The sequence below is a fragment of the Pempheris klunzingeri genome, chromosome 19 (assembly GCF_042242105.1).
Source record: "Pempheris klunzingeri isolate RE-2024b chromosome 19, fPemKlu1.hap1, whole genome shotgun sequence".
In the NCBI taxonomy this organism is placed as follows: Eukaryota; Metazoa; Chordata; class Actinopteri; order Acropomatiformes; family Pempheridae; genus Pempheris; species Pempheris klunzingeri.
In genome coordinates this window covers 10,857,903-10,873,598 of record NC_092030.1, presented here as the reverse complement: position 1 = coordinate 10,873,598, position 15,696 = coordinate 10,857,903, and the positions used below count along the sequence as shown (strand labels likewise).

The following is a 15,696-nucleotide window of genomic DNA, read 5'->3' as shown; positions in this document are numbered from 1 at the left end:
TATTTTTACCTTAACCATCTTATTATACATACCTAAACCTAACCTATCAAGAGTTTGACATTAAGGATTCTACACTTTGTGTTTATTGACTCATGAAGTCATTGATTCTTGATCTTCAGTGATTCATGACTTGTCTTTGCCATTCTAGGAAAACATACTTGGTTTACTGTGAAAGTCTGGCACACCATATCTCCAGATTCTTTGAGTATAGACGGAGCCCTTAGCCGCTACAGCCCTTCTTGCGCTGCACTACCGACTTTTGATCCACGATCTCACCAGGAGCAGGCAATCGGCTCGCTACCACCTTTTTCTTCAGTTAGCTAGAGTAACCCAGTGGGATCTATACTCAGTCACGGTAGTTGCACACACTCCAAGAATAGAAACTAGTTTTAAGACATCCTGTATGTCATACTCTTACTTTTCACCTTGTATAAACTATATAATATACGGGCTAGTTAATAAGCTACCATTTACTATTACTATTGCTTCATTATAAGTTCTCTTTCAAATCAAACATCTTCAAATCGACACTTTTTACTAATATTAGTCGTGTTATTATTATTCTGATATTAACTATTGTCATGTTTTTCAATGTTACCATATTGATCATTATTATATTAGTCATATTCCTGTTGTCAGTAATATAGTTGCTGTTAGTATTGTGATTGTTGTTTGGTGCTATATAAAGATAGATAGATAGATAGATAGATAGATAGATAGATAGATAGATAGATAGATAGATAGATAGATAGATAGATAGATAGATAGATAGATAGATAGATTTAACCTCCAGGAATTCACATTATAGGCACTACCACTGACTATGAGTGTATGTATGTTCAAAGTCAGATAACAGAGTGATTGTGGCAGTTAGGAGGGAGGAGAGACACTCCTATTGCTGCTGAACAGTCTGCTGACTCTGTGCTCAGGTTCTACTGGAGGCAGCACAGTGGGGAAAGAATGTTCTTGAAGGAAAGTAAATGTTAATGGTTACGAGTTGTTGCTTCAGAGGAAGCTGAGGTGAAAAAATGTCTTGTAGCAGTAGTGTGAAGTACATGTAATTTGTACAGTAACCATGTCAAAGTATGTTTTCTTTTCTTTCTTTTTTAAAGAAGGGGAAGAATAAACACTGCACACAAAAGGAAGTCAAAGTCATACAACCGGGTGACAAAAATTCAATCGAATTGATTGATTAGATTAATTAATTCAATCTAATGAAGTATGTTTTTTTTTACTTAAGGTTTGATTGTGGTTTCACTTTCTGTTTAAAGATAATCTGGCTGACTCCATATGATCTGCTCATCATTATTCATTCAGACAAAAGCATTTATTTTCATTCACATAATGAATTGTTGCAATTCATCACATCAGCAACAATGTCAAGAGCCGGCCTTATCAACAGTGTGCACCACTGCACAGTTCTGTGGGACAGTGAGGAGAAAGCCTCACAACTGTCCACTTTGTGTAGCTTCGTGGTGCTCAGAGGTCTGAGTGAGGAGATAAGTTATCAGACTGTCGCTCAACACGCCACATAAGTCTACACATCCATATTTTGGCAGCTTTACAGTGATGCTGTAATCAGTCGTGCCTTTACCACCAGACATATCAACTGTTCTTGCTTAGCACGTGTGAAGTGTAAAGACTTGTATCTTTGTCTTTGTCTGCCCTAAACCTGGGGGAGTCAGAAGCTTCAGACCTATCACAACTCAATAAACCTTTCCAAAGACCCACGTCCCCCAAACTCTACAGCTCCAGTGTGTACTTTGATGCTGATAAATTTGAGTTAGATGACATTATATGCCTTCATCAGGGTTATTTTTTTCAGACCAGATACGCAGTAGATGTTATTAAACTGTTTTTACAAGCTAAGTAGTACAAACCATGACATGAAGTAAACTGACTTTAACATGAGAAATTAGTAGACTGCCCCTTTAATGACCAAAGTAGTTAGTCTTGGCCTAAAGTATAATAATAGAGGATGACTATACTATGATGTTCTATATCTTTCTTATTAATACATCCCATGTACCAATGATGAATGTATCCTACTAGCAACAAAATTCTTTCAGAATATGCACTTTGAAAACTTGACTCCCCAGTCTTCGAGTAGATACATGGCAGTCTAGCTAGTTTAGCCAGTTTATCCAGTTGAGCTTTAAGCTGAACGGAGTGACAAGTGTGCCATGCACTGCTTCCATACTGCACGTCACTCTGGATTACAGATTACAGGTAAAGCTGACTGCACATAAAAATCTTATTACTGTTGCTATTTCATCAAGGAGCCATGAAAATGCAGTTGCCCAATTTGTGATAGTTCCTGTCTCCAACAACAACTGCTGGGATTTCTGGATGTTGTTGCTGCAGCATGTGAACACAGTTTGCAACAGTAGCTGCTATTTGTGTCGAGGGGTGCATAGATGACAAACAGCAGCACACATCCAAATTCCATATAGACATACTAGTCATACCAGACAGTGATACAGCTGGCCACGACACTCTTGATGGTTCCTCTGTAGAACAGAGCAGCCAGGATGCCAAGCTTTCAAACATGGGAGAATTTTGCCTCCACTTGCATGTGGGTCAGCCCAGCTAGAACCCAGCTGGATCCCCGTGCACTACAGAACATACTGAAGGCCAGTATCCAGCCAACCTTAAAGAAAAAAATCTGCAAAGTCTCTCCAGTTTGTGCAACAACTTTGCTTTAAAGGGACATCCACACCAAGAAAGTTAACTAAAGCTAACGATAGCTATTCCTTAGGAGTTGAGCAAAAGTCAACTGGACTTGTTGAGGGTACTTGAAGACGTTTCGCCTGTCATCCAAGAGGCTTCTTCAGTTCTGACTAACTGGTAGGGAGGTCAGGCATATAAACACTGTTCAAGTCGTTAGGTCCTGGGTGGGTCCTATGTTTACCCAGTCGACATGTATGTCGTTAAGTCATATGAGTCATGGTGTGAGTGGGTGTTGAGTCACCCCTGTGTAATAATGGTTCGTTAGCACACCGGGTCATCATGTGGGTCGTTAGGGTCACCTGATTCAACGCGTGAATGTGTGTTGAGCTGTCTGTGGAGGGTGCTCAGGACAGCATTGTAAGTGGCCGACAGATGGTGTCGAAGGCCACCTCCTCTGTGTAGCGAAGGTCGCTCCAGTTTGACAAAGATGGCTTCATTGACTCCTCTTTCAAACTATTTGTCTTCTCTGGCCAAAACCTGTACATTGCTGTCCTCAAAGGAGTGCCCTTTGTCCTTTAAATGCAGGTGGACTGCTGAGTCCTGACCTGAGGAGTTGGCTCTCCTGTGTGGGGCCATGCGCTTGTGGAGCGGTTGTTTGGTTTCTCCAATGTACAGGTCTGGGCATTCCTCACTGCATTGCACTGCATACAGCACATTGCTCTGTTTATATCGGGGGGGTTTGTCCTTGGGGTGGACCAGCTTCTATCTCTAACGATAGCTATAATGCTAATGATTTAAGCCTCCACACTGATGAACAATGATGTTCTGTAAACAGTGGCACCAAACAAGTTCTGCATGCTCCAGCTCTGTCAGCATAAGATATTTCCAGTCCACTGTCATCCAGGACATTGCACTGTATGGTAGTGAAGTATGGGCTCCACTCACTCATCAGCATCAGAGCGGTACAGCAGGATCTTCACATGCAGAATTCTGCACATACGTTTTACAAATACACAGAACGTGAGGGGCAGTGACTGACCTAGCTCTACACAACTGTTCAATTTTATTGTCATATCAGATTTCATCATATTCTAAACTGTCCAAATTATTAAACAAATTGTATTTTGCTTTTTACTTTTTTGATTTTTCGATGCTTTGGCAACATTGGTCCTAAAACTTTCATGCCAATAGAGCCAATTGAATTGAAGTGAATTGAATTGAGAGAGAGAGAGAGAAGGGCTCAGTGTGAGCCGCCACGTGGGACTGATCGCACATGACCATCCGCTGCCCCCTCCGCTTTCCCCCTCACCATCTGAACTATTGAACTATTGTGTTCACGCAACATATTTGATGCTGCTTCTTAATGCATTTAGCAGGCCTACATGCATTTTAAAGAAATGGTCCCGTGTCATCACACCTGTAATGTGAGCCAGTTAGCTGCTGAACTGCTGAGGACTTGAGTGAGTCATGGCTTTGTCTCCCTGAAAAGCAGAGACGAAAAGCAGTCAGACAAGATGGACTGCCGCGCTGGTTTGTTCACTTTCCTCCATTGTGTCTTCACACTGAGTCTCTGGAGAAAGGTGTGGTTGAACCCCATATCATTCTACAGGGATGACACAACATTCGCTGATGAAAAAAACAAACTTGAGGAGCTCACTGGACCCGTTAAAACCACGGACAATGTAATAGCTGTATGTATGTCTTGCAAAATGTTATTAAAATGATACCACAGAGGCTCATATGGAGTAGAATGGGCAACATCAGCTTGTGAATGCATCTTGGAAAAGCCCAGACTCCATCACGCAAGACTCATGTGTAATTGGCAGGGACATGTCACAGACATCGATTTGAATTCCAAATGGTAGGCTTTATATCCACAGCCTACATCTTGCGAGTCAGGTGTTCTCCACTGTAATAATGACCCAACCCCACTCCCCACACTCACAGACTCACAGAAACCCTCCTGCTAAATCTGCGGGTGCTCAGGGCTGTGATATTGAACACAAGGTAAGCAGGGGAAGCCCAGAGTGTTGTTGAATAAAAAAATGTCAAATAAAATGTCCCAAACCCACAATTGTATGCAGCATGTTTGGAGTCATCGGGGTGATGTGACATGTGTCCAAATGCAAAGCAACACTGCATTTCAACATATAAAGGCAAAAAAGCAAATAAAAGCACAAGAATCTAGAATCTAAGGCAGTGCAATCATGCAGCTTCTACTTCTAACTTTCAATTAGTTAACTATTCTTATGACTGCAATGCAGGTTGGACTCAGTCTATTATGCTTTAGGCCTTAATTAAAGTCCAGGTCACATCGGAGGGGTCTATTTTTCTTAGCTGTGCAGGTGTCAGGTAGTCCAAGTCCTTCAGGCTCTAACTCTTAGTTTGTATTGAGAGTATGTATTGTAATTCTCTCCTTTGCATGCATTTATACCACATTTTTGCTTTCAAAACACATCTGACTGGCTGTAAAACTGACATTTGATAGGGCCATGGCCCATGTCACTGTTCCAGTATCAACAGCTTTATTCAACAGCTACTGTACGGAAACAACAATACCTGTTGTCATCAATACAAAGTACAAGGAGCCAAAAGTTTGGGGAGCCGTCCTAATGAAGCCCAGCAGTGGGTATAAGGCTGTGCCATCATAATCTACTACAAGATGTACACTCCCCTAAGCAAAGGGCAGATCCTCAGCAGCTTGATCTGACCTGACTTGATCTTACATTGTGTCTGCACTGGCGAAACTCCAGTGACCTAGAGTGAACCACTTATTTGTCCAACCATCATCCATGTGTATCTATTTCCACCCATCTTGTCAATAGCCACTAACTTGAATCTGAATTTGAAGCTAATCACTCGAATCAGGTGTGTTGGACCAGGGAAACATCTAAAATGTGCAGGGCAGTGGACCCCCAGACCAGGATTGGGAAACACTGGCCTAACAAAATGCTTTCCCTGTTTGCTGACTGAGTTTGATGCCAGGACATACATACAGATCGACAACAACCCCTGTGCCTCTGCAGCTTTTCTAAATAAGCTTTGAACTCCCACTTGGTCCCCTTTCAGGGGCTACTTCTCCTAAGAATTCCGATTTTCCTTAAAGTTGCCAATCTAGATTTGAGATCATTCAGCACTCTGCATCTGGAGCTTTCCTCCACTGTCTTGTAAGCCTTTCAATCTCCCATTGCTGCATTTACCTCTAAAGCTAGCCTTTTTAGACTCTCACAACACTCAAACATTTCTGCACCACGTTCATAGATTAAATCTCCCATCTCCTCTTACTGCCGTCCTTTTCAGCCTTCTCAGTGCACCAAACAGAACTGTTTTGCAGAGCTGCTCACTAGCCCTGGGTCATTTTACTTTGGGTTTCTTCCCATTAATCCTCTACAATAATACATCTCCACCTAGTTCTTACTAAATCACTTCCTGGTAGAGGACAAGTGGTGGTGAGGGAGACGAAACTAACACACACACACACACACACACACACACACAGGGACATACAGTACATTAACTGAGAACATGCAAACTCCTCCCAAACAAAACCAGGACTGAAAGCCACAGTCCTCCCATTGAATGTTGTATGGTGAGAAACACCGGCCTCAGAGTCATACGTTGACTTTTAACACTTAAATAAATAAATGTTTCAAATTCCTTCGGTGGTTAAGTTGGCCATTGTGAACAAGTATGCTTTGGAAAAAACTGCCATGGATGTTTTCAAGATATTGTGCTATAGCTCCACCTCTTGTTAAACTGAATAACTACAAAAACATTAGAATTAGGGTGTGTGGCTGTTAGGCAAGGAAGCATTTTCTGAATCTAAAAACAAGTACTTTTAATATAAACTTAAAATGCTTCATAAAGTGCTTCAATATGTCTTTTATCATACTGGTATTTTTTGTGTGTTTGCATTAATATGTCCATACTTTACTGAGTTCAGTATTCATTTTTACCAGAGATGCAGCAGGTTATACTGTAGTATTGCTTCTTTGAGAAGCACCCAATAATAACATAATTCCTGAAAATGTAAAAAAGTCTGAAAATGTAATAAAATGTTCACCTAACTTGATCAAAAATGTAATAAAACCCAATAATCTAATAACTTTACCAATAATGTAATAAATTGCTCTGACTGATATTGTACTAACACTTTTACTGATAATGTAATATCTGTCAGATGGATCTGTTTTTTGTTTTTTTCAAAACTGATGGTGTAATAATTTTGATGAATGACGTAAGCGGTATTTTGTTGTCAGGCAGAGAATCATTAAACTAAAAATGAACCTGCCCATACGCATGCTGATTGGTCAAGTTATTATATGGGTTTGATTACATTTTCCATCAAGTTAAGCACAAATTCAAATGACCTCTTCAAGAAATTATTATATTATTGGGTGGTACACCTTGGCCTATCAATGACATTTTGTTTCAGGCTCAAAATACCTCCAATATATAACAGTTATTTATTTAATCTCCCAACAGTTTGGTGGTAAATGGTTTCATATATGTAACCACAGCATTTTAGGCTAAAGAATAGAATATACACTGTTGCCCATAAAGTTGGAATAATTGTTCAATACCCCCAATTTTGTTAAAGCCTGAATACACAGTTTGCAAAGGTTAATTGTGGTTTAAGTTTCACTGTGATATGTTTGGAAGAGTTTGATCAATAAAGTTGAGAAGATATACACTTTATTTATCAAGAATAAGTCACATTGTCACAATCATTTCATGAGAAGAGGTAAAAAACATTTTATTCCAACTTTATGGGCAACAGTGTATTTAGATTTTCCTCCTTTTGTTTCTTTGCTCTAACCCAGATAAAAATCAGATAAACTTTGTACCTTTCAAAACAAAGAGCTACACACAGTTTTAGAAGAAACTCACAGAAGTAAAAAACAAAAGGCAGAGGGATTAAATGACTGATATACTGTTAGATCCAACTTTGTAAAGTGACAAAGGGTAGAAATAAGAAAATAACAAATACATTAGGACAGTGGGGACAAGGTTCAAGGGGGTGGGAAAGAGCACATTAGGGTGGTACAGCAGGTGTACTGGTTGGGATGGAATCATACAAGAAAGGACATTTGCATGTTATAAAACCAGCTGGAAATCTTCTTTATTCTGACCTCTGCAGTTTGTACAGGTGGTGCTTCTCACCCTCAGCAGATACAGAGCAGGTCCTTCCTCCTCCGGTGTTCTGCCTAGTTTCTAAAGACTTCCAATGAGGCCTCCTGATAAAAAAACAGTGCAGTGCAGCACCAGTGCAACAGGAGACAAAGTCACGGTCAATTTGTTTGCTGCAGCTTTGGCTTCATTCCCTGGTGGACTCACCTTCTCCTGCCCGGTATGGAGATATTTCAGGAAAACGTTGTAGTGCTTTGCATTCATTCGCCACTCCAATTAGTGCTGTAAAGAGATTTTGAAAATATAAAAGCCTACTTAATAAGTATGCCATATGCTATATGCCACAAGACTAGATATGTTTTGAGACATTAAAAGTCAGGGAAAAAACAAATACTGTATTCAAGCATGACACAGTTTTTACACCTGCTTTTCAGTTGAAATTTCTTCTGCTGCTGTGGTCATTTGGCAGTAATAAATTGCACTTTGCCTAGTTCTAAAGTTTAAAGTCTAAAGTCTAGTTCTAATATCCCAAATATTGTCTTACCAAAGATCTTACCAAATGTTGTGCGTCTAAATAGGAACATCTGCACATTGCACTAAACATGCAGTTTTTAGCAGTTTCACTCTTCCTCTATTTCTCTGACCTTCATATGGTAAATGCTTAGTAAATATAGTTACTAAATATTCCCAGTAGCCTCGGTTTGAGGTATATTTTCTCTTACAGAATGTGTATTTGCATAGTTAAAGGTTCTCTATATGGCATTCAGAATATTACTACAGCAGTGGGGGGTGAAACACAGCTGTGGAGCCAGAGGCAGGGCAGGGTGGTGTACAATTGTTTTGGTCTGAGATATGATATAGGGAACCTTTAATAAACCTTGGGAATGCAATTTGTACTTGGAACATGACCAAATAAAGAAAATGACAACATCTACATCAATATACACTTAATACACTGTTGTAATTTAGAGACAGAGGCTTTACACTGAAACACATGCACAATTAACACAACTCATTAATTGTTCCTGTGGGAACCTTAATGTAGATTATTGATGTTTAAATAATTAGCATGTAATCATTTAATTTAATGTGTTAAACAGCATTAACCTATATGGTTCATTGATCTAGAGGGAATGGGGAGGAATCTTTACAGGTTGATGTATTTCCAGTTCACACTCGTGTATTCTAATAAATTAATTGTTGGATTCCTCGCACGTACATGCTTTTGGAATATTTAGAATGCATCTCATTTGTAATAGACTTATAATATGTGGGAACAGGTGACACTGACTTTTGCTCCTGTTGCTTCCTCTAATCCTCTGGGGAGAGGATGGTTTTGGGTGGTGGTGTGGTGTCAACTTTACCAAGTGGTCCAGTGGATCTTTGTGTAGGTTTGGATGACTGGAATCGTACAGGCTCATCATACAGATTCCTCACGCTTCCGTGTGTTTACACCGTGCTTGCCTGGCCGCAGTGGACAAACCTGACGTGATTGGTCAGTCAATCAATACACCGACTGGGTGTTATTTTGTGCCCTGAAGTTTGCCTCGCAGGCAAGGCTTCCTGTACGCCTGCTGCTCTCGTAGCATTCAGCCATTCAAATATTTAAGGCTAGCTGATCAAATGGGTGAAATCATGCTTCTTTACAGACAGCTAAGTATTAAGAGTGTTTATAATCCAAGCGTCCGCACAATTGGAGTCTATAAAGAAGGCGCGCCTTTAAGGCGTCGTTCGGGCGGAAATGTACCTGTTACGCAGTCCGCTGAGTCAAACAACACCCTTTTGGCGTAAAGCGGAACTTCACGGTGACTTAACAGCGCAGTTTCCACACAGACTGTGGAGGAGACATCCCCGCTTAACGTCAGCCTTTAACATTCGAGCTGGCGCTTGTGGACGTCGACGAGAGGTGAGTGTGCAGTGTTAGGAAGAAGCTCCGGAGCCGTGTGGCCCGTTAGCCGGGCTTGCTGTGGTGCCGTCACCGAACGACGAGAGGCTGTGTCGTGTCTGTGTTGTCTGACATAACTTTAGCATTAGTCGATGGGGTAAACCGTTATCGCAGTAGCTAGTTGTTTTTTCCCGTGTTAATCTTTACTAACGCTCCACAGTGTCCAGTATTGAGGAAACCTAGCTTACGCGGCAGTTAGCCAGCTAAGCTAGCAGAAATGTTGAGGACAGTCAGCGCTGAAAACATGACGTGAAGCGACTCAGTTTGATGGAAGTAGACAGACCCCCCCCCCCTACATTCCTACACTGGACCAAAGAACAACACGGGGTTAATGCTAATGTTATGTGCACAGGTTCATTCTTGACCTCAAAGAGTCAAACTAAACGTCTCGTTACTTTAGTCTGTTTGTGGAGTTGGCAGCTGTCTCTCCCACCTTTCATCACAGGATGGAGTTCGCCATCGTTTGTGAGCACACTGGGCAAAAGCAAAAGTGCATTCTCTTAAAGATCTGTCATCATAAGTGGCTAAAAAAGTTTGAGCTGTAAGAAGTAGGAGCAGCTAGATCAGGGGTGTCCAAACTTTTTTCAGAGGTGATGTACATCGCCTCACCTCTAGTGGATTAAAGTTGGCAAAATCAATCAAATGTAAGTAAATTCTGCATGATAACTGAATATGATTCAAAACAGCCTTTCCATTAGTGGGCTTTCATTTATTAGTTGTGGTACAAGCTGGTCTTTGCCTTGTAGGCTCTTGTTCAGTGTGTTAAGGTGATCAGTGAGATCCAACCAGAGAGGGTCACTGAGCTCATGAAGAGGTCAGTCCTTCTCTCTTCAAAACTGGTCGATTTCTGATCTCAGGGAATAAAACCGCTGCAGCACAGCATCAGCATCAGAGAAGGAAGCTTGAAATAGTCTGTGCTAGAGCCCTGGCGCTCAAATTAACAGCCTTACCTCCACTTTCTTGCCCCTTGGCGGACACCGTAGATTCCTTTGCACTCGCCTGTCCCAGCTGGAGCCCCATCCGTCGTACCTCCACACAGCTCGTCCCATTTAAGTCCCATCATGCCAACTGCATCTGGCACAGCTTCAAAAACATCCTCACCCGTCGTGGTGCTCTTTAGGCTGCTAAGATCAAGCAGCTCCTCCTTAATGCAAAAGTGATCGTCATTAGTTATTAGCTGTGCTCTCATCGCACACCACGTCTGAAACTTTCTACACTCACTTGCTCTCTTACGTTTCCTTAATTCTGCCATTTTGGGTCACCTGTAGCAAATTTCTTCTTCGATTACTCATTTTATAGAGAAGCTGCCTCGTTCAAGACAGTTACTCCACCTAGCTGTGAGACTAAGAAGTACAATACAGTCCAGCGCAAGTTCCATGTGTGGGCCGTATTCCAATACATTTTTAGAATTTCCTGCGGGCCAATGAAAATTGGACCACAGGCCGCAGTAATAATATGAATATAATGATAATGCATGATATAATTTAGGTAATAAACATTGTTGTAAAACTTGAGATAAAAGCAGATGAATAATCTTCACATTCCTATGACGATACTGGGGCTGAGAAATGTTCAGTTTTTCCATGTAAGCACCTTTAGAAGCAGCTTAGTTTATTATAGTATGATATAGACATATGCCGCAGACCCTCCTCTCTGTCATCAGGTTTATCTGAATCAGCTCTCCCCTGTTTCTGTAGATAGGAGATGCCCATTAGGACCTCGGTGTGTCGGCCACCATGATGACTGATCGCTGCACCGTGTTGCCGGAAGTTTTGCCAAACCAGTGTCTGTACGCCCATGTGAGCTGCCGGCCTGAGCTGACCTCTGAGGCCCTGTGTGGGTTCTCCGACGAGCCGCCTCTCCCAGGTAAAACCATGGAGGAGTGCAGCGTGTCGTCCAGTGAGCAGCCTCAGTATTACACGCAGGTGTCGACCAAGCTGGATGCTCAGCTGATGTCTCCAGAGTTGGATGCTGCATACATCAAACAATGGTATGTTTCAATTCGGTTTTAATTTTAGTTTCACCAGTCAAACACTGCATCACACTGGCTCCAACTCCCAGTTGTCGTTCAGTAGAAAGCTAAATGAAACAAGACTAGGTGGAAACTTAGTATATGATTGGACTGTGCATGGTTAATTTGCTAAATTGTTAGACAGAAAGTCAGTAGTAGTGTCTATAATTCTCATATTCCAGGATATTAAATGTGCACGGAGGGTGATTCAGCATCTTGACGTGCGGCTGGAGATTCATCACGTTTTGATTCTTACAAACAACAAAACTGCAGGAGCTCACAGTGTGCTCAGCTCAGCTTCTCTGCACGGCCGCACACACACTCGCTGTCCATCACAGTGGTGTACATTCCCGGCAACGTTAACAGTTGGGTGCAATTTTAGTGCTGCTCCCTTTCCTGCTCTCAGTCAATTAATCCATCTTTATTTATATAGCGCCAGTTCATAGCAGCATTATCTCAAGATGCTTTCCATAAAGAGCAGGTCTAGACCAAACTCTTTAATTAGAGAGAGACCCAACGATTCAGGAATTCAACATTAAGGATTCAAGAATCCCCACATGAGCAGCATCAGTTGGGTCTGTGTTGGGTGTGCTCTGCTCTATGCTGGACTGTTGCAGTGTGTAACCTCTGCTTGTCACAGCAAGTAGGCTTTATGCTTTCTGTGCTGTAGTGTTTCTGTGTCATTGTGCTGTGACACATTGACAGTATATTTAGTGGTCACTGTTTCAGATGAAGTGAGTGAGTGAGTGTGTTTGTGGGTGCCAGACAGGCCCAAAGCAGCATGGACCACATCCTGCATTAGAGGGCAAAGACTTTACAAAGTAGAACATTGGTTAACTAATTATGACTCCAGATTCTATGAGTAAAGGGGCTGTGGGCCCACTGGATTCCTTTAGATTGCCAAAGAATAAAATTTTAGATTGCCCCAGAGTATGTAAGCCATAATGTCACACTGTAATGGCACCAAAACTAACAACTCGATGTCTTCTCCCTCATTCTCCTCCTCCTCAGTGCAGTGCCAGAGAACCCCATGTGCCGCATCTGTCATGACAGTGGAGCCCAGGAAGAGCTGCTGTCCCCCTGTGACTGTTCGGGGACTCTGGCCACCATCCACCGCAGCTGTCTGGAACACTGGCTGTCAGCCTCAGGAACCAGCTTCTGTGAGCTCTGCCACTACCAGTTCACTGTGCAGAGGAAGTCCAGGTCACTGTTGGAGGTAACGGGTGGTCAGGGAAGCTGCAGCACGAGAGGGATTCAGTTCACTGATTCATTGCACCACATTTGATCTAAACCTGACTGTGCTTTAATTTTCGTTCTTGGTGGTTTAGTGGCTGCAGAACCCAAGTCTTCGTCAGGAGAAACGCACCCTGTTTGGTGACATGGTGTGTTTCCTGCTCATCACCCCTCTGGCCACCATCTCAGGCTGGCTCTGCCTTCGTGGTGCCATAGATCACTTGCACTTCTCCAGCCGGCTAGAGGCTGTGGGGCTCATCGCACTAACTGTCGCTCTCTTCACCATTTACCTCTTCTGGACTCTGGTTAGTATTCTGAGGGGTGTGCATGCTATGCAGTTTTTATTACGACAGCTTGGCTGGTATTTGCAGCTTGTGCGTCTTGTATTTGCAGCTTGTGTGGACAACAGTGCAGGATGTATGTCCATGACGTCCATTCTGTCTTCCCCAGGTGTCTCTCAGGTATCACTGTCGACTGTACAACGAGTGGCGACAGTCCAATCAGAGAGTAGTCCTCCTCCTCCCCAGGTCCCGTGGTGACAGGTCAGCGCTGCACTCCTTACAGGGTTCACAGCGAGGGAAGCAGCCATCCAAAGAGTCGATGGTGTGAGCACAGAGTCAGGCTCTCACCAGGGATGGACTGGTCATCTCCTGCTCTTTTTGCACTTTAAAGCTCCGCTCTGAGATGTTTTGCAAGAGCTGATGTCACATGTGTGAAAGGCCACAGGTCCAAGCAGCACTTTATTCTCAAACTCATTGTGAACACAGTAAAGGACTGCCTCGTCCAGACACAAAGATTCTGTCAGCTGTAACAGCAGCGAGCTCCTGTTGAAAAGCCTCAGATATTTTCACACCATGATGAAGGCTTTATGGATCTTAATGACTTCAGGAAACAGTCTGACATTTGAGAAGTTTCCTAGAACATCAGACTGCTCCTTTAAGAATGACTGACGCACGTGTATTAAATAAGAAGCCGTGGACATCTCTGCATCTCAGCAGCACAAACAGACACATGCTGCATGGATGGAACAAAGCGGCCGTGTGTTTGATGTGACGTCAGCCCCTTTAACCTGTAAGTGTCATGTGCCTCAACTGAAGTCAAGCACGGCCTCTAAGTCCTCTCCTGGTACAGGTTCATGCACTCAGTCTTTTTGAACTCTGTCATGAAGTCCATGGACAGTTTGGGCACTTTTATTTAACTGATTTGGACGCATTTAAACCAAAGGCTATTTTTTTATTGTTTTGTTTAATCTGTTTGTGCGTTGGTAAAATAGAAAAATAAAATGTTTAATACAGTTGAGTTGATGTGGTTCCAGTGTTCACTCATTTTAGATAAATACTTTCCAGGCATCACGGAACTGATTTGAAAGGAAAAAAGGAATGTTAAAGACAACCGACATTGTTGAACATGCAATACACATGACACGTGTCAGGCTCAACAGAACAGTGTTTTAAAAAAACTTTCCACAGGGATGATAAGATCAGTAGAATTTACTAAATTTGATTGAACAAATTGGTATTTGTGTATAATAAATCTTAATTATAGAGCAATATACATATAATATATAATATATATATATATATATATACACATATACATATATAATCGCTATAGATATATACACTCACCCAGCTAGTTGAACTAAAGACCTAAGATCATATATGTCCTACATGAAGTGTCCTGTTTAATCTGAAGAATGTGTGTTGCACAGCTGCTGTTGTGACCTAGTTTCTGAGTCCGTGGCATTTTTTTGTTAATATGAAAGAAATTAGATTTGCCTTTTGATGGAAACTAACAAACTGTTATGTCACGCTGACATGTTAACATTTCCAAGACTGCATTGTTAGGAAAACTACTTCCAATTGCACTCATGAATGGCCCTAAAGAGTGGAGGAGCCGGTAAAGAATCACATGATCAATCACATGTGCAGTAAATCAGTAGATCTCTCTGGCCAAACCTCCTATATTTACCTGTATAAACAGATACAATCTTAATGTTTTATCAAGATATGGCGATAGTGATGAATTCCATGCCACCGTTAGTTTGTTAGTGTTGTTAATACTACATACTAAGTTCTTCCTACATTAAGAGCTACTGTATACTGTTACCCACTCTTCTGTTCACTCCTCATTTAAGAGTCTAACCAGTCCTCCATTCTGGTTGATGATGTATATACTCTATGGAATCATCTGCATTCATTGCAATGATAAAATTAACAGTAAATCACCTGAAAGAATGGAAACTCCCCTGAAACACTGCACACATTTTTGCTCTTACCAAGAGAGAACCCAGAACCACTGTGCATTTGCTATTGGTTATCATCCACTGCACTGAATAACTAGCTTTCTCATTAACGTCTTTCATCTGAGTGGACATTTACAGTAACTGGGAAGATATTTTTACCTAAATATTTCTTTCAAAATTGACCATTGACTCATTGGGCAACTGGCCCCCTCAAGAACAGTTCTAAAGGGTTCTAAAGCAAGCTTAAGTGAGCCCTAAAGCAGACCAATCCAATCAGTTGCTGTTTTCACTGATGAGACAAATAGCAGCTCAAGACGAATGCTGACATTTTTCAGTATAGCTGCTGTTCTGTGGTGGCACAGTTCTTATAGACATAAACCACACTTTGTTCTCGCTGCACTTTAACAGCTTTGTGCTGCTGCCAGTAAAGTGATGCAGTTGATGCAACAAACTCTGCACACT

General features: G+C 41.8%; 1 protein-coding gene across 1 annotated transcript; it reads left to right on the top strand.

The window, feature by feature from the left end:
• Positions 1 to 9,577: 9,577 nt before the first annotated feature.
• LOC139218832 (E3 ubiquitin-protein ligase MARCHF3-like) lies at positions 9,578 to 14,288 on the top strand. The gene is made up of 5 exons (XM_070850541.1): positions 9,578 to 9,706; positions 11,443 to 11,735; positions 12,768 to 12,972; positions 13,085 to 13,294; positions 13,440 to 14,288. The coding sequence occupies exons 2-5, from the start codon at positions 11,482 to 11,484 to the stop codon at positions 13,596 to 13,598; spliced, it is 828 nt and encodes a 275-aa protein (XP_070706642.1). The 5' UTR covers positions 9,578 to 9,706; positions 11,443 to 11,481; the 3' UTR covers positions 13,599 to 14,288.
• The last annotated feature ends 1,408 nt before the right edge of the window (positions 14,289 to 15,696 follow it).